Genomic DNA, 19554 nt, shown 5'->3' on the forward strand with positions numbered 1-19554 from the left:
ACTAGAGAATGCTAAATAACAATGGAATGTTGTTATATAACTTTAAAATATACACAATTAATTTGAGAAACAGTATAAAAACAGTTCAAATCCCACTGTGGTTGTATTAGAGTGCATAATTGCATTGGGGGCATACAGTGCGTTCATAAAGTATTCAAACCCCTTGACTTATTCCACATTTTGTTGTTACAGCCTGAATTCAAATATATAGATTTTTCTCACACATCTACACACACTACCCCATAATGACAAAGTGAAAACATGTTTTTGACATTTTTGCAAATGTATTGAAAATGAAATAGAGAAATATCTCATTTACATAAGTATTCACACCCCTAAGTCAATACTTTGTACTAGCACCTTTAGCAGCGATGACAGCTATGAGTCTTTCTCTCCACCCCATGGCAAAACGAGTAGAATTGCATTAAGTTACAGTGAACAACAATATAAACACATGTGAAGAGTTGGTCCCATGTTTCATGAGTTGAAATAAAAGATCCCAGAAATGTTCTGTATGCACAAAAAGCTTATTTCTCTCACATTTTGTGCACAAATTTGTTTACATTTCTTTTAGTGAGCATTTCTCCTTTGCCAAGATGATCCATCCAGCTGACAGGTGTGGCATATCAAGGACCTGATTAAAAAGCATGATCATTACACAGGTGCAGCTTGTGCTGGGGACAATAAAAGGTCACTCTAAAATGTGCAGTTTTGTCATACAACACAATGCCACAGATGTTTCAAGTTTTGAGGAAGCGTGCAATTGGCATGCTGACTGCAGGAATGTCCACCAGAGCTGTTGCCAGAGAATGTAATGTTAATTTCTCTACCATAAGCCGCCTCCAACATAGTTTTGGAGAAATTGGCAGTACGTCCAACTGGCCTCACAACCGCAGACCACATGTATGGCGTCATATGGGTGAGCAGTTTGCTGACATCAACTTTGTGAACAGAGTGCCCCCATGGTGACAGTGGGGATATGGTAATGGCAGGCATAAGCTATGGACAATGAACACAATTGCATTTTAGCAATGGCAATTTGAATGCACAAAAAAAAAACGTGACGAGATCCTGAGGTCCCATTGTGAGACCCATTTTTTTAAGGTATCTGTGACCAACAGATGCATATCTGTATTCCCAATCATGGGAAGTCAATAGATTAGGGCCTAATGAATTTATTTCAATTGACTGATTTCCTCATATGAATTGTAACTCAGTAAAATCAATTAATTTTGCATGGTGCATTTATATTTTTGTTCAGTATAGTAATACATTTGCAAAATCTTCTTTGCCCGATGGCAAAAAGTGTAGAATTGCAGCAAACTTGCTTTAAAACTGCAACATTTTCTCTAATGCCTATGGGAAAATATGTAGAATTACAGGAAATGAACTCTTAAACTTCTCTCTGCTGTCAAGAGGAGGGCTGCACAAATGTTTTGCTAGCAAGGTGGGAGGGTGGGGCCCTCCAATAAAATGTCACTCAGTCTCTGTCTTTCTCTCACTAACCCACTCTTAATTTCACTTCAATTTAAGGTCTTTATTGGCATGGGAAACATATGTTAACATTGCCAAAGCAAGTGAAGTAGATAATAAACAAAAGTGAAATAAACAATAAACATTACACTCACCAAAGTTCCATAAGAATAAAGACATTTCAAATGTCATATGTGCAAATAGCTAAAGTACAAAAGGGAAAATCAATAAACATAAACATGGGTTGTATTTACAATGGTGTTTGTTCTTCACTGGTTGCCCTTTTCTTCTGGCAACAGGTCACATATCTTGCTGCTGTGATGGCACACTGTGTTATTTCACCCAATAGATATGGGAGTTTATCAAAATTGGGTTTGTTTTCAAATTCTTTGTGGCTATGTGTAGTCTTTTTTTATTTTTTTATGAGGGAAATATGTGTCTAGTATGGTCATATATTTGGCAGGAGGTTAGGAAGTGCAGCTCAGTTTCCACCTCATTTTGTGGGCAGTGTGCACATAGCCTGTCTTCTCTTGAGAGCCAGGTCTGCCTATGGCAGCCTTTCTCAACAGCAAGGCTATGCTCACTGAATCTGTACATAGGCAAAGCTTTCCTTAATTTTGGGTCAGTCACAGTGGTCAGGTATTCTGCCACTGTGTACTCTCTGTTTAGGGCCAAATAACATTCTAGTTTGCTCTGTTTTTTGGTCAATTCTTTCCAATGTGTCAAGTAATTATCTTTTTGTTTTCTCATGATTTGGTTGGGTCTAATTGTGTTGCTGTCCTGGGGCTCTGTGGGGTGTGTTTGTGTTTGTGAACGGAGCCCCAGGTCCATCTTGCTTAGGGGGCTCTTCTCCAGGTTCATCTCTCTGTAGGTGATGGCTTTGTTGTGGAAGGATTGGGAATCGCTTCCTTTTAGGTGGTTGTAGAATTTAAAGGTTATTTTCTGGATTTTGATAATTAGCGGGTATCAGCCTGCTCTGCATGCATTTATTTGGTGTTTTACGTTGTACACACAGGATATTTTAGTCTCAATTTGGTGTTTGTCCCATTTTGTGAATTCTTGGTTGGTGAGACCCCAGACTGCCGAACCATGAAGGGCAATGAGTTCTATAACTGATCCAAGTATTTTTAGCCAGATCCTAATTGATATGTCAAATTGTATGTTCTTTTTGATGGCACATGTTCACAGCTTTGTGGAAGTTACTTGTGGCGCTGATGTTTAGGCCGAGGTATAGTTTTTTGTGTGCTCTAGGGCAACGGTGTCTAGATGGAATTTGTATTTGTGGTCCTGGCAACTGGCCCTTTCTCTCTCACCCGCTCCTCTCTCTCATCAATTTCAGGCTTCGGCTACATACTGACCCCTGATGGCAGTATATCTTAATTATTTTACCACAAATCTCACTATTAAAATGTCCAACAAAATATTTTTATTTTATAAGCACTTTATTGTTAAACTCAGTCATGAAAGTCATCTTAATTTCTGATGCATATTATCTGTAAAGCTTATTTTCCCTCTCAGTACAAACTGCTAACAATTCAACCCATTTCAAATAGGCCTGCATTGTCATTCTTATAAAAATTATTCAACTTGGCAACTTCCTTTTTTTAAACAATCACTTTCAAGTCTAAATTGATTTTGACAGCTTCAGACCCAAATACAGTGGAGACAAGGCATGAGTGGGATTACTTCGTGGGATATGGAATCTATTTTGCTACTTGCTTCCAATGAAAAGGCTTTTATCCAGTCAAAAGACATACTGGAAATTGCATTTGTATTTATATAGTTACCAGGAGTGTGTTTTCTGGCTGCTAAGGGTAGTTGGCCAGCTACCATGTGATGCAGTCCCTGATAAAACATATTTATTATTCATGCAAACAAAGTGAATGAGAAGCACTATCATGTGAAAACCATTAAGACAGAAGTGCTGACAAAAACCTACATTCCTCTCTAAAAGGAAGCTGTGATTTTACATAACAAAAAACATTTTAAAAATCTCTGAAAACCAAACAAATCTTTACACATGATTTCATGATATTGAAAAATTGGCACGTGAACCTTTGGCAAATTATTCACATTATCTTACATCAAAAATACCAAAGAACAAGGACCCAAACATGAGAAATACAACAATAACGGCACTGAGATAAATTAGAAATGTCCTTCAATACATGAGATACTTTGAGATGTTGCCATAGAAAAATCTCCATCTCGTGCCAGAGGAGAATAAGTCGTAATAAGTCGTAAGTCGCTCTGGATAAGAGCGTCTGCTAAATGACTTAAATGTAATGTAAATGAGAATTAAGGAGCTTCTGAAATAGTGGAATCCTATTATTCTCCTCATTTGAAGCGCTATAGTTTAAAAGATGTTCTTTAACAGGACATGAATGGATCGTCCTCCTCCTTGTCTTTATTGGGACCGGGGTCGCTTAGACAGCGTGCTAGTCTCTGGTAGTCCAGCTCGCCCTGGTGGTTGTCTGACGCATTACCCCTGGGTCCTTCCATGTCTGCTTTCAGGCTCGGCCTCTTGGGTACCTCCTCCTCTAGGCTGACAGCGTCAGGTGTGCTGGGAGGGGAAGGCTGCTCAAAGTGGACAGTAGGGACACTGTCAGCACTGAAAACCTGGTTGTCTTGAAGAAAGAAAGTATTATCAACCGGAGCTGGGCAGAAAATAGTTGTATTTAAAATGTTTTAAAACTACTTTTCAAATACTCAAGGTAGTCGAATATAGTCAACTAAAAGGCAACTAGTTTCTTTGATATTCAAATACAGGTTTCAGAAAAACAAATAATATCTGAAAGTATTTTGAATACATCTCAGAAAACCAAATAATAAAAAGGTATTTGAATATATGCACATTATTTAAAAATCTTTATTATTAGGTGGCTTCCAAATATTTGATTAAGAACCAAAAAACTACAACAGTTAGTTGAAATAGTCTAAATATATGATCAATAACACATGGTTTGGATGGCTCTTAAATATGAATCTTAATATTGCCTATAGCCTAGAGTTAAATACGAGGGACATCGAATCATCTCAACATTACAGTAGACCAATTTTTCAGCTTCAAAATGAACAAATATATGTTCATAATGAGTGAGACATAAGGTAGAGTAACACTTGACATCAACTTCTTATACATGTGTAGTAACTTTGATTATTACAATAGCAACATTGTTGATACATAGAACGTTGGAAATTGCTTTATAATTGCACAATAATGGAGTTATTACATAAGTGGAATAAGTAAATCAGTATTCCTTGTGTACAGTAGTTACAAAAACTCAGCTCATTGCCATGCAAATAAAATGCAATTGCCAAAGTATTATGTAACATGGTAATACATGTTGCTACAAAAGTAATTACAGTTTTATTACACAAGAACAGTTTAATGTTAAATGTTACTGAGAATGCTAATGTAACAGTGTAGGTTCCGTCCCTCCCTTCGCCCCAACCTGGGCTCGAACCAGGGACCCTTGCACACATCAACAACTGACACCCACGAAGCATCGTTACCCGTCGCGCCACAAAAGCCGCGGCCCTTGCAACGCAAGGGGAAACCCTACTTCAGGTCTCAGAGCGAGTGACGTCACTGATTGAGACGCTGTTAGCGCGCACCACCGCTAACTAACCAGCCATTTCACATCGGTTACACTAACAGTAACAAAATATGGCTATTCAGTGTCAAAGGAAACAAATATCCCAAAATTGCCATCTGGTGAGATTGTGTGTGCTCTATAGTTTCAAAAAAGTAGTTGCTTTCTCAGATCTGTATTAAAGTACATTTAGAAAAGTAGTCATTTTTGGGGATCTGTATATTTGAAGTAACTATTTGTTTCCCTCAAAAAAATAGTTACTTTCCACACAGCATAGTTACAACTAGTTATCCCAGGTCTGTTATCAACACTTACGTGACAAATTTGAACTCTTTTTACTGCATATTTATATTCATATTGAATATATACAGGGGCACATTTTTTTGGAATTATAACCGTTTCAGTGATGGACAGAAGCAACAAGGCACAAAACAGAAGAAAATGGTCCGAAACAGGGAGGTACTATCTGAACTCAGTCCAATAAGAAATGCTTGTTTTCATTCTACAATATTGTGCTGCGGTGTGCCCTGATGAATACGACCCAGGTGTGTTAGACTGACAGACCTGATTCAAACCTGACTCGCCTGATTCCAGGCCTAGGTGACTCCCGGTTGGCTGGAACAGTGAGGTAGTGGCTCATCTGCAGAAACAGTATTGTTACAACGTCACAAATATGCTTCAGTATTGCAATGAGGCAAAATCTCTGCAAGGTTGGAGACATAGCCGTGGTCAAGAAAGAACACTGGACTGGGGTCTATTCCGAACACTGACCCTCCCTCTCCATCACACTGACCCCTCCCTCTCCATCACACTGACCCCTCCCTCTCCATCACACTGACCCCTCCCTCTCCATCACACTGACCCCTCCCTCTACATCACACTTACCCTCCTCTCCATCACACTGACCCTCCTCTCCATCTCCATCTTAGTCTTCCGTAGGCGCACCTCGCTCACGTTGTCTTCCTCATCGGCGTCAAACAGAGTGTGTCTGCTGTAGGATCTGCTGCGCATCTGGGGAAACAAGGAACTGGATGTGAAAATGGTGTTGCTTGGTGCCCGGGGATAATATCTCAGAGAAATATCTCAGAGACATCATACTTTACACTAAAAAAATGTAACTCAGTGTAGGAGGCACAGAGGGTATGCCTGTGTGCATATTCTGTTTTCCTCAGTTGGCAAACCTAATTTCCCTTCAGACATTCAATTTCAACCAAATTCATTCATTGTAACATACTTTTTGCTTGTTGTTCTGCAGGTTGGACCTCAGGATCCTTCTGATCTCTTCCTCCCGTTTCTTAGAGACCCGTGGAATCACTCTGGGCTGGATGTTCCTTCGGAGACACAGATTAAAGATATGACCAAAATTGCCATCACACCACCGTCAGGAACAGACAGGCCACTTGTTAGTATAGCCTAGTTCCAGGTCGGTTTGTATGGTCTTGCCAACTCCTGGTCATTGTCACACCGCATGACAGATCTGGGACTAGGTTAAGGGTCTAACAGAGTACCACATGTGTACGTGTACACACACAGCAGTGTTCTAGAACATTGGACTGTTGGCTTTAATACTTTTCAAATTCTCAGTGCAGCTCAAGCTATTTCTTCAACTGTCAACACAAATGAATAGAGGATGTGTACCAGAGACACGTTGGTTGGGAATTGTGGGGAGGTGCGCATTCAGGCTGTGCGTCCACCGCAGATGATGGTCTGAAAGCTGCGTAGCTATGTCACAATGGGACGCCGGACTATCGCGTCCTAGCATCTGTGGACTATGATTTAAGCTTAAGCCAACAGTGGCCTCTGGTGGAGATGAGTGGATGTGGACAGTAATAGGCCCTTACTCTTACTGCACGGATGATAAGTACTAAGGACAGGTTGCACTCCAGGGGAAAAAAATAAGTATATCTTAAACAGAAATAGGAGGCAATACTTACTGCATGGAGACGGTGGAGGGCAGAGCTGAGGGCAGCTGGCCACTCTCCACCATCATAATAGCCTGCTTCAGCTCCATCTTGCGGTAGAAGGCGATCAACTCAGGCTCCTTAAAGTTCTCGCCCGCTATAAGCCACCTCTTCACGTAGGTCTTGTTGAAGCGGTTAAGCCTGATATGAGGAGAGTAGAGGAATGGAAAGAGGGAAAAACACAAAGAATGGGAGATGGATGGAGAGAGAGAGGTTAGATTACTCGTTGGTTACTGCATTGTCGGAACTAGAAGCACAAGTATTTCACTACACTCGCATTAACATCTGCTAACCATGTGTATGTGACAAATAAAATTTGATTTGAGAGACAGAAATATGGAGAAAGAGTTCATGATGTGTGAAGAATAAAATGGCTGCTTTATTCCAGCCCCCAAAACGATATCAATCCTTTTAATATGTTTATTTCACAATTGCATGGGATCCATACTTCTCCTTCCAGTGATAATGCCCATAATGGCCACAGACACCCTCAACGCCTGTGAGGAGATGGTCCAGGAACTAAGAGAGAAAATGAGGAGTGTTTACAAAGTCTGATTAACCATGCAGTAACTTTAGTGTACTATGTAAGGACCCATATTACAGTATAATAATACTGCTTGTCACCCCTGTGTAATATCTAGTGGACAGATGTACAGTTGAAGTCGGAAGTTTACATCCACTTAGGTTGGAGTCATTAAAACTCATTTTTCATCCACTCCACAAATTTCTTGTTAACAAACTATAGTTTTGGCAAGTCGGTTAGGACATCTACTTTGTGCATGTCAAGTAATTTTTCCAACAATTGTTTACAGACAGATTATTTCACAGTATCTCAATTCCAGTGGGTCAGAAGTTTACATACACTAAGTTGACTGTGCCTTTAAACAGCTTGGAAAATTCCAGAAAAAGATGTCATGGCTTTAGAAGCTTCTGATAGGCTAATTGACATCATTTGAGTCAATTGGAGGTGTACCTGTGGATATATTTCAAGGCCTACCTTCAAACTCAGAGCCTTTTTGCTTGACGTCGTGGGAAAATCAACAACAACAAAAAAAATCAGCCAAGACCTCAGAAAAAATTTGTAGACCTGCACAAATCTGGTTCATCCTTGGGAGCAATTTCCAAACGCCTGACAGTACCACGTTCATCTGTACAAACAATAGTACGCAAATATAAACACCATGGGACCACGCAGCCATCACACCTCACAGGAAGGAGACGCGTTCTGTCTCCTAGAGATGAATGTACTTTGGTGCGAGAAATGCAAATCAATCCCAGAACAACAGCCAAAGACCCCGTGAAGATGCTGGAGGAAACAGGTACAAAAGTATCTATATCCACAGTAAAATGAGTCCTATATCGACATAACCTGAAAGGCTGCTCAGCAAGGAAGAAGCCACTGCACCAAAACCACCATAAAAAAGCCTGAAAGATTAGTGGAATCTGTGTGGGTAGCTGGACAGGTAGGATGACTGACAGTGAGGGTGAACAGGTGGTCACGGGTCAGGTGACAGAGGAATGGATGAGACTGAGGCAGGAATTCCTTTAACCATAAAGTGGTATATTTACTGAGTAGTCTGTGCTGCATAACAAAGGAAACAGAATAACGTGTATCCAATCAAATCCATCATCACAAAGATCTAATCATAACAATCATTCATTGTTAACATCATTTAGGGAATTCAACAAACCAGTTAATTAATAAGTCAATAGGAATCATCGGTGAGTAATTTAGGCTCGTAACTATTTATCATAAATCATGAAAGAATAATACAAACAGTGATCGGTTATTCAATCTATAATCGCCATTAGTTGGATATCAGAGCCGATCAGTTCAACAAACAATTACTTTCTTATTTCACCCTTTCAAGTGTCTTCATGTGTACACGGAATTTCATTACATATTAACTATACCAATTGCATAATTGTCCTATTATGATCCGTAGGGCCGGAATCATTGACCATTCACATTAGACTAAATGTTTGAAGCGTGCGCTCCAAGCCACGCGATAATAACTTCAAACAACTGATGGCCCACTCTCCCGATCGCAACAGATAGTTCAGATGAAAGGTAACATGAAAGGTAACAGAGTCGGTGGACTTACGTGGATTCATGGACGCACAGAACTTCTGCATTTGACAGAGTGAAGGAAGAGAAAGCAGCGCGATCAGGTGATGGTGATTTCCTCCTTTTATGGAGTGGAGATCTGTCGGACATTTCCACCTGACCTAATTAAAGCGCCCCTGGCCCAGCTGAGTAAGTGGCAATGAATTAAAGGATTATTCCACCAACTACATGGGCTTTTTCTACAAAGCCAGACTATGGTTTGCAACTGCACATGCGGACAAAGATTGTACTTTTTGGAGAAATATCCTCTGGTCTGATGAAACAAAAATAGAACTGTTTGGCCATAATGAACATCGTTATGTTTGGAGGAAAGTGGGGGAGGCTTGCAAGCCTAAGAACTCCATCCCAACCCTGAAGCATGGGGGTGGCAGCATCATGTTGTGGGGGTGCTTTGCTGCAGGAGGGACTGGTGCACTTCACAAAATAGATGGCATCATGAGGAAAGAAAATTATGTGGATATATTGAAGCAACATCTCAAGACATCAGTCAGGAAGTTAAAGCTTGGTCGCAAATGGGTCTTCCAACTGGACAATGACCCCAAGCATACTTCCAAAGTTGTGGCAAAATGGCTTAAGGACAACAAAGTCAAGGTATTGGAGTGGCTATCACAAAGCCCTGACCTCAATCCTATAGAAAATATGTGGGCAGAACTGAAATAGTGTGTGCGAGCAAGGAGGCCTACAAACCTGACTCAGTTACACCAGCTCTGTCAGGAGGAATGGACCAAAATTCACCCAACTTATTGTGGGAAGCTTGTGGAAGGCTACCCGAAACATTTGACCCAAGTTAAACAATTTAAAGTCAATGCTACCCAAAACTAATTGAGTGTATGTAAACTTCTGACCCACTGGGAATGTGATGAAAGAAATAAAAGCTGAAAGAAATAATTCTGTTATTTTGACATTTCACATTCTAAAATAAAGTGGTGATCCTAACTGACCTAAGACAGGGAATTTTTACAATAATTAAATGTTAGGATTTTTTTTAAAACTGAGTTTAAATGTATTTGGCAAAGGTGTATGTAAACTTCCGACTTCAACTGTACGTAACATAAACAGGTGATGCTGTTACGCAAGATTTTGGTTCTGGGTTTCTGAGATTACCTCTGTGTGAATCTCCTCGTTGATGGAAGGCTTGCTCTCCTTCTTCTTCTTCACAGCAAGTAGCTCAACCAAGGGCCTGATTGTCATACCCTGAAAACACCCAGAAAAGCAGTAGTTGTAAAGTGAACCTTGTCTTTACAAGCAGGTCAAAGTGTTCCGTTTCACTTTTTCAGAGATTTACAGTAACATTTTGGAGCAGAGTCAAGGAATGTTTGAACTTTAGAGCAGGGGTGTCAAAACTCATTCCATGGAGGGGCAAACATTGTTGATTTTTGTTATTTCCTTGAATTTCAACACCCAGACAACCAGGTGTGGGAAGTTCCTAACTTATCAGTAACCTTAATTGCTCAATCAAGAACAATGGATGGTCAAAAACCTCCAGATGCTCGACTCCACATGGAATGAGTTTGACACCTATGCTTTAGGGCAGTGTTTCCCAACTCCAGTACCTCCAACAGCAGTGGTGTAAAGTACCTAAGGAAAAGTACTACTAAAGTCATTTTTGGGGGTATCTGTACTTCACAATTTCTATTTTTGAAAACTTTTACTTCATTACATTCCTAAAGAAAATAATGTACTTTTTACTCCATATGTTTTCCCTGACACCCAAAAGTACTCGTTACAATTTGAAATGCTTAGCAGGACAGGAAAATTGCCCAATTCACACACTTATCTGGAGATCATCCCTGGTCATACTTGCTGCCTCTGATCTGGCAGACTCACTAAACACAAATGCTTTGGCGTATGCCCCTGGCTATCCATAAATAAATAAAAATGGGAGAAAATTGTGCCGTCTGGTTTGCTTAATATAAGGAATTGTATATTATTTACACATACTTTTGATACTTAAGTATATTTTAGAAATTACATGTACCTTCCATACATAAGTACATTTAGACCCAAATACTTTTAGACTTTTACTCAAGTAGTATTTTACTGGGTGACTTTCACAAAAAAGTGTACTGTTGGGGTTACTGGAGGTGTTGGGAAGCACTGCTTTAGAGCATCATTCAGATTGTCTGCCTCACCTGCACAAACACAGTAAAGAAAATGACAGTGATGATTGCTGTCAGGAACAAGTGCCTCATTTGGTGACTATTTGACAGCAGGTATCCCAGGGAGAAAGCTATGGCCCCTCGCAGGCCACCGTAGGCCACAATGAATTGGTCCTTTTTGGTCAACTTGACAATACGGAATTTGTTTATGATGAATGTAAGGCCAATCACACCTGTAATACACAGACAGATAAAATAAATATGTTTTTCCCCAAGTATAAATGAACAGATGAAAAAGGTTATACTTTAATGTTAGTGTATTTACATTTTGGTTTTGAACATTTTATTCCACATTTTTATTGCATCTGTTTTACTGTAACTTTTATGGAAATCTTTAAAGAATTTGCATAATACTGACCCAGTACTCGTGACACCAGACAGAGGATGACGGTGGTGATGACGAAGGTCCAGTTCCAGGCATGCGGCCCTGCCACCGTGGACACGCCCAGGAAGATGAAGATGAGCGTCTCGCTCACGCTGCTCCACATCTTCAGGAAGTACTTGATGGTGGTGTAGGACTTGTGGGATATGTTGGCCTCCACATAGGGCCGCATCACAACCCCACATGCTATCAAACTACGGAAGGTAGTACAAGACGATTTTCATTGTAACTTCATGTTCATTTGTCAGTTCAACTTGTAGCATGATGTACTACAGTAACCATAATGCTCCAGGTAACATACTGAAGCCATCTCCTTATCAATACACATCTGTTCTCTGTCAAATAGCTACTTACGCCATGATACCAGAGAGATGGAACATCTCGGAGGAAAGGTAGGCCATGTAGCTGTATAGGAAGACGAAAAGGGGTTCGATGACGCGGGTGTGAGAGGTGAAACGAGAGGTGAAGGCTGCCAAGAAGCCGTAGATGGCACCCACCAGGACCCCTCCTAGGGACACCACGAAGAAACACACCACGCCTAGGAACACATCCAATACGGTGACCGTCCCCACTTTGGAGAACTCCTCAAACAAGTTGTACAGAACCTGCATGCAGGGACGAAGGAGGGGTCAGTGGAAATTCGCAGAGATCTGTGTGTGAGTCCCAAATGGCACCCTACATTGGGGATAGCGTGCCATTTGGGACACAGTCTATATGTCCAGGAAATAGCAATATTCAATCAACTAGATTTAGCTATAGCTGTCGATTTGATTCTGCTTCACGTTATCCTTGATCAGACTTGATTTCAAGCCAAGGGTCCTCTAACCACTATATCCCAACACCCGTGTTATATGCTGAGACACATTATCCATTTGCTTCACTTGACCTATTGGTTGAATGGTAACATGATTATACATGGTATGTAAACAACATGTGGACTATCTAAATGGTATCCTTCAGACAAGCACAAGATACTAGGGTCGAGTCCCAAATGGTACCCTATTCGTAGTATATAGTGAACTACTTTTGACCAGTAGTGGTTGCACTATGTAGGGAATAGGGTGCCATTTGGCATGCACCCTAGCTGGCATCAGCCCCTCTCAGCTCTTCAGTCTTTTGGAACACTGAGGCCATTATCCCCGCCAGGCAGTAAATACCCTCCCATTGCTTTACTGCTCCATTAAACCAACATCCCCTGTTTGGGTGATAGCTGAATCAGTGGTCCGGGTTGGCATAGTCAGAGCTATTTGGCTGAGTAATATCTACACCTGCCAAAAGCACCTAAACTGCTATTAATAGATGTTTACGCATACAGTGAGCCGGTGAGTGAGCCACAGTCAAATGCCATCTACACTATATGACCAAAAGTATGTGGACACCTGCTTGTCGAACATCTCATTCCAAAATCATTGACATTAATATGGAGTTGGTCCCCCCACTTTGCTGCTATAACAGCCTCCACTCTTCTGGGAAGGCTTTCCACTAGATGTTGGAACATTTCTGCGAGGACTTGCTTCCATTCAGCTACAAGAGCATTAGTGAGGTTGGGCGATTAGGCCTGGCTCGCAGTTGGTGTTCTAATTCATCCCAAAGGTGTTTGATGGGGTTGAGGTCAGGGCTCTGTGCAGGCCAGTTCTTCCACAACAATCTCAACAAACCATTTTCTGTGTGGACCTCGCTTTGTGCATGGGGGCATTGTCATGCTGAAACAGGAAAGGGCCTTCCCCAAACTGTTGCCACAAAGTTGGAAGCACTTTACAGTTAGCACTATGCATTTGGGCAGATAGCGTTCTCCTGGCATCCACCAAACCCAGATTCGTTCGTCGGACTGCCAGATGGTGAAGCATGATTCATCACTCCAGAGAACGTGTTTCCACTGCTCCAGAGTCCAATGGCGTCGAGCTTTACACCCCTCCAGCCGATGCTTGGCATTGCACATGGTGATCTTAGTGTGCAGCTGCTCGGCCATGGAAACCCATTTCATGAAGCTGCCGATGAACAGTTCTTGTGCTGACATTGTTTCCAGAGGCAGTTTGGAACTCGTAGCGAGTGTAGCAACCGAGGACAGATGATTTTTATGCGCTACGCGCTTCAGCACTCGCCGTTCCCATTCTGTGAGCTTGTGTGGTCTACCACTTTGCGGCTGAGCCGTTGTTGCTCCTAGACGTTTTCACTTCACAATAACAGCACTTAAAATTGACCAGGGAAGCTCTAGCAGGGCAGAAATTTGACGAACTGACTTGTTGGAAAGGTAGCATCGTATGATGGTGCCACGTTGAAAGTCACTGAGCTCACCAGTAAGATCATTCTACTGCCAATGTTTTACTATGGAGATTGCATGGCGGTGTGCTCGATATTATATACCTGTCAACAACGGGTGTGGCTGAAATAGCCGAATCCCAAAATTTGAAGGGGTGTCCACATACTTTTGTATATATAGTGTACCTTACAGTTAGCCGCTAGCAGACAGGAAAGTGCTCCGTCATGGTTAATAGAAAATGGATTATGCTCATTCTCCTCAGCTGTGAGAACACTGGCTGCCTGTTAAGTGGGGTGGCTGGTGGCGTAAGCCACGGGTCTGGAAATGAACACTACATTTACACAGCTGGCATTGGAATAAAGTAACAAAACAGCTCCCGTCATGTTAACTTGAGTTGATGGAAACAAGCCAACATTGTACACAGAAAGAGAAATGCAGCAACTGAGTGAACTAACAGTATCACCCCAAATCAAATTTGGCCTCTGGTTTGATTCGTCCCCACTGTGACAAATGACCCTGATGAAGGCGAAGGGCCTAAGCACGCTGGTTTTATCGATCCACTGCCCATAAATAGTTGCCGAATTTCCTCTTGGAAGCACAGTTTGCTACTCAATTCATGCACTTTGGTTGGAAAGCCTTTAACACTCACCACTGTGACAGCATCATTGAGAAGGGACTCTCCAAACACCAGGATGTGAACCAACTCGTTGATATGGATCTCCTCAAACACAGCCAGCACGGCCACGGGGTCCACGGCCGACACGATGGAGCCGAAAAGCAGGCAGGCCAGCAGGTCAACTCTGCTCAGACCGACGCTCTCGATCTGGCACAAGGCGTACAGCAAGCCCCCCATAAAGAAGGTGTTCCACAGGGTACCTAGAAAGAGATAGAAAGAATGGCTGTGTCCTAATACCTGTACTTGTGTTCTAAATAGCAGGCATTTTGGGTATGAAGGAAAAACATACTTTTATAGTATGTGAAATTTTGAACATTTAGTATACTTTAAATGCCAGCTCATTTCGGCTTTTCATCTAGTAGAATTCGCTGCACAATATTGAGGAAGAGAATGGTCTTTCGAGACCCACGTGTGTTTGACAACAGCTGATAATCAGCTGAGGGGACGCGCCGTACCAAAATCAATGAATGGCGGGAATCAACGCAATTGCGCATCAGATGAGGCATTCTCAGTAGGAGGAGCCTAGTATGCTGATATTTATTGCTGACTGCATTCGTTTTTAAACAGTACTTTCTAAACAGTATGTAGTACGATTAGTATACACAGAATGCAGTTTAAGTAAGTAGTAGGCAAGCTAGATTTCGGACACGGACAATGGTTTATTTCAATAAGGCGACATTACATGGTATCAATACCAGCAAAGACTAAATTATTTTATACAAATTACAATTTTCACTAGGGTAGTAGTAGTAGTTCACTAACCATGGCATGACATGGAGTTTGACATTATAGCACAAACAGATCTGGGACCAGGCTAGGAAATGTGTTTGTGGCAGTTTAACTATATGCTATAAATATGATAATAGCAAATACATCGGTATACAAATTGCACTGGAGGGATAAAGTGCTTAGCAGTCAGTGCTTAGTTACCTATCACCGCAAACACCAAGATGGTGCCCACATTCTCTGTGAAGGGCCGGATCGGCAGGAAGTAGCCAGCATCAAGGATGATGGGAGGGAGGAGGCACAGGAAGAAGAGCTGGGAGTCCAGTACTGGGGGCTCTTCTCCGATCACCTTGATGAGCCCCCCCACTAGCAGCCCCACCACGATCAGCAGGCAGCTCTCTGGGACCACGCCAGACAGACGCGGGATCAGATGGAAACCTAAATGGGGAGATGAGGTAGTTAATGTTATTATAGAGACATATCTGTCTGCCGTACACCAGGGACCGTATTCATAAAGTGTCAGAGTAGGAGTGCTTATCTAGGGTCAGGTCCCCCCTGTTTATGTAATCCTATTCATTATGATCTAAAAGGCAAAGCTGATCCTAGATCTTTTAGCTTTTTCTTTATGAATACAGGTCTAGGTCAGTAGAAGGCAGTGGGTTCATTACTATGACATTGCTATATCCAGGCAAGAATGTGTGCAATTTCCTCCCTATGTTGATATAGCCTCTGTTGCAATTGTCTTCAGATGTGCAATACATTGTATAAAACAAACTGTGCCTGTAGAAGTGGATATAGTTATTTTAGGTTTACAGTATACACATACAGGGGTGCAACTTAACTCCCCCCCACATTCTGAAATTGCACCCTCTAGCGGTTGGGTAGGCTGTTTGTAGTGTTTACCCGACTGGATAAAATATGAGTGTGTGTAATATATATAAATACATTTACGTCCCCCCCACTTCTAAAACCAAAGTTGTGCCCTTGTACACATATAACCACTAAATTATTGGATGAATGAAATGCTCTAATCAGTTAGTTGTGCATCACTGTCTGACATTCTAAGCTCTCATAAAAAATTAAAAAGGCCTTTTTTTAGACCTCTATTTCAGGCAACACACAGGATGCTACTGCACAAGTTGCTAGACATAGGTCAACCATGCTGGTGCTGCAACTGCAGATAACTGAAACCCAGATATACATTTCTTAGGGCAAGTGGATACAAACAGGCAAACCCTAGTACCACTCCAGTACCTCAAGGGTCTCCCCCTAATGTATGTCTGAGTCCTGGAATGTTATAATTTATTACATCTGGGATGGGCCAAGGGCGTGAAGCACAAAAACCCTACATAACTCACAAGAAGTTCTTGCAAGAAAGGTATTTCACTGTACTTGTGCGTGTGACATTAAAACTTGAAACTCATCAACAGTATGTATCCCCCAAGAGACACACCATTCATTATAACAATAACTGAAGGATAAGGCTATTGGGAGACAGTCAGTCTCAATGACTACAGTATAAATATTTCAGGACTAGGACACTGTTTGAAATTGGTATACTGCTGTATGTGCCACTGTATGCATCAGCCCCCATCAGCTCTTTTCCTCTTTCTGTTATCACAGAGTACAGAAGAGCAGGCTGGCCTTGAGGAGAGAGCTGCTGCTGCTGCAGCAGATAAGTCCAAATCAGCTTCACATTCGGCTGGGCCAATGATAGACAGGGAGGGGAAAGCCCCACGGCCAAGCTGACTCCGAAATGACAACATGTACACGGAAGATCCCTTAAAAGGGTGTGTCCCAAATGGCATCCTATTCCTTATATAGAGAATATGGTGCCATTTGGGACACAGAGTTATGTGCATACGAAATACACACTACACAAATATTTCATATTGTATGTCTTTTTCTGAGATGAACAATAGCCTATTTTAAAAGTGAATGGACAGTCACAGGAAAAACTAGCTACACCCCTAGCTACCCCCTACATCCCTCTAACTCTGGCAGGTCATGATAACAACTGCACTCATCACTCTCAGAATTTCCAACTCAAATGTTTGCCAAGTTGTGCAGTGTTTAATCCTCAAGTCTTCCATTACACTAATCTTATGGAACTTGTACATCTATTTCTAGTGGTGACTGGTGAGAGGGACAATTGCTTATAAAGTCCATGGTAAGATGCAGTGTCTCATGATCAAACGTAGGGCTGGAACAATGGGTATGGCTGCAGCAACTTTTACTTATAATATAGTAATAGTATGGCTTCCAAGCCCAATCCTGTGCCATAAAGAACCAGAGAACGTTGTGCCCATAGTACGTTTATGGTATCATCCCACTTCTGCCACCAATTTAGCGATTAGGAACAGAGCGGGCAGGTCTACTAACTCCTGTGTCCAAACTTCTTGGCAGGAACTGTAGTATGTTTATAACATTACATTCCTGTCTGAATTGACGAGTTGTAGAGTATTGCAATAATGTCCCTGTCTGAACGGGTCTGAAGCTTTCAATCAAGTTATCATACCCCCTGAGCAGACAGCTGCAGTGTCATGATGGATGACGCAATGTGACGTTGAGGGGTTTATACTGTGTCATATTAATCCATATCAATTAATGCAGTAAGGGGCATTCCCAATCGTGACAAAAGCAAAGGCAGATACTCACCAAGTTTCATCAATAAGGCGAGGAGGATCCATAGCGCGATCTCAAAAGGCTTTCGTACGTGTTCGTAATTTACAGCAAGTACAGGAAATGCCTTTTTAGTATTTGTTATATTAGTTAAATGTGAGCCTTCAGTCCCATGCGATTGATATGCAGGGGCAGAGGCTTCAATAGGTAATCCAATGCCCACGAACACAACCAAAACTATTACCAGGAGATCCCTGCGACAGCCCGGAAAGGCACAAGAGAATGCCGGCATTTCAAATATGTTAATGATTTATCCCGCTAGCTACTCCAAATCGTCATCCTCCATCAATGCGTCGGAGATGCAGGCAGAAATGAAGATGTAACGGGAAGTGATGCTGGTGCCATGTTACTGCAGATGGAGCTTGCACTTTTACGCAGTGAATGTACGGACATCATGCATAGAATATCACGGGTAAATGTAAAAAAACACCTGTAAAAAGCTCCCTGATGAATGAGAGTTAACGCCGGCGTTGATGATGATTGTATTCCTCTTTAAATGTTTGCGCAGTGTAGTCAAGCGTTGAAGTGTTCACTAATGTGAAAGGCGCAGCTGTTATGTATCAGGCGGAATATCAACTCCCGTTTGTGCCTCATCCCTCTATTTGGGTTACATTGGCTGTAATCACACCTCAATGTTTCATACAACCAGCCCAATTCGGTTATTTTCTACTTCTGTGGTTGGCAACCAAAAATGTGGTTTACCGCCACCAACTGGAGTGGAGTGTGAGTCCATTACAATTTGTGATACAAAAAGATGGAAGAATTGCTACTCTTCTGCAGTAAAATCTTGTAACCCCAAGTACTTCTCTGGAGCTTCCACCAGAACATCTATTTTCTGTGATTTAAGTTCCATTTGTGTAGTACACTTCATAACCATGGCAATGCAAGTCCGGCGTTATGGGCGGGCCTTAGGGGACCTACCACACCTCCTTGCCCATCCAAATAAAATATTTAAATATTCATAATTTATTTGACAGAGACACGTGTCGACAGAAAGACACATCAATCCCAATTAACCCTTGGCCTACAATGGTCGTGCACCGCAGAAATCTAATTAACATAAGAAAAAAATCCCCATCAAAATCCGTCTGTTTCGGCTAGAGATACAGTTGAAGTCGGAAGTTTACATACACCTTAGCCAAGTACATTTAAACTCAGTTTTTCACAATTCCTGACATTTAATCCTAGTAAAAAGTCCCTGTCGAAGGTCAGTTAGGATCACCACTTTATTTTAAAAATGTGAAATGTCAGAATAATAGTAGAGAATGATTAATTTCAGCTTTTATTTCTTTCATCACATTTCCAGTGGGTCAGAAGTTTACATACACTCAATAAGAATTTGGTAGCATTGCCTTTAAATTAGGTCAAACATTTTCGGGTACCCTTCCACAAGCTTCCCACAATAAGGTGGGTGAATTTTGGCTCATTCCTCCTGACAGAGCTGGTGTAACTGAGTCAGGTTTGTAGGCCTCCTTGCTCGCACACTCTTTTTCAGTTCTGCCCACAAATTT

At 41.7% G+C, this 19554-nt stretch overlaps 1 protein-coding gene across 3 annotated transcripts; it reads right to left on the reverse strand.

Annotated features, from left to right (window-relative positions):
- Positions 1-2876: 2876 nt before the first annotated feature.
- Positions 2877-18714, reverse strand: slc9a1b (solute carrier family 9 member A1b). 3 transcript variants are annotated; one of them, XM_014142632.3, is made up of 13 exons: positions 18020-18714; positions 15566-15799; positions 14609-14835; positions 12054-12304; positions 11676-11893; positions 11291-11490; positions 10263-10352; positions 7479-7549; positions 7004-7171; positions 6304-6400; positions 5955-6080; positions 5654-5709; positions 2877-4092 (listed from the first exon to the last, which is right to left on the reverse strand). In XM_014142632.3, exons 1-13 carry the CDS (start codon positions 18273-18275, stop codon positions 4014-4016), a joined length of 2073 nt encoding a protein of 690 aa, XP_013998107.1. In that variant the 5' UTR covers positions 18276-18714; the 3' UTR covers positions 2877-4013. The 3 variants fall into 3 exon arrangements, with proteins under 3 accessions (XP_013998107.1, XP_013998109.1, XP_013998105.2); XM_014142634.3 differs by having other exon boundaries at positions 5634-5709; XM_014142630.3 differs by having other exon boundaries at positions 2877-4100; positions 5634-5709; positions 18020-18712.
- Positions 18715-19554: the final 840 nt, after the last annotated feature.

Source organism: Salmo salar, chromosome 14 (genome assembly GCF_965601325.2).
Source record: "Salmo salar chromosome 14, fSalSal1, whole genome shotgun sequence".
NCBI classification, from domain to species: Eukaryota; Metazoa; Chordata; class Actinopteri; order Salmoniformes; family Salmonidae; genus Salmo; species Salmo salar.

Bases quoted from the DNA above. Each gene is read 5' to 3' on its own strand.
- slc9a1b (XM_014142630.3), bottom strand. From the start codon at position 18,275: ATGCCGGCATTCTCTTGTGCCTTTCCGGGCTGTCGCAGGGATCTCCTG. The intron at 10,353-11,290 runs GTGAGGCAGACA...GGGTGTTTTCAG, and splicing joins TCTTTACTGTGTTTGTGCAG to GGTATGACAATCAGGCCCTT. The intron at 4,101-5,633 runs GTCTGTCAGTCT...TCTTTCTTCAAG, and splicing joins GCGAGTCAGGTTTGAATCAG to ACAACCAGGTTTTCAGTGCT.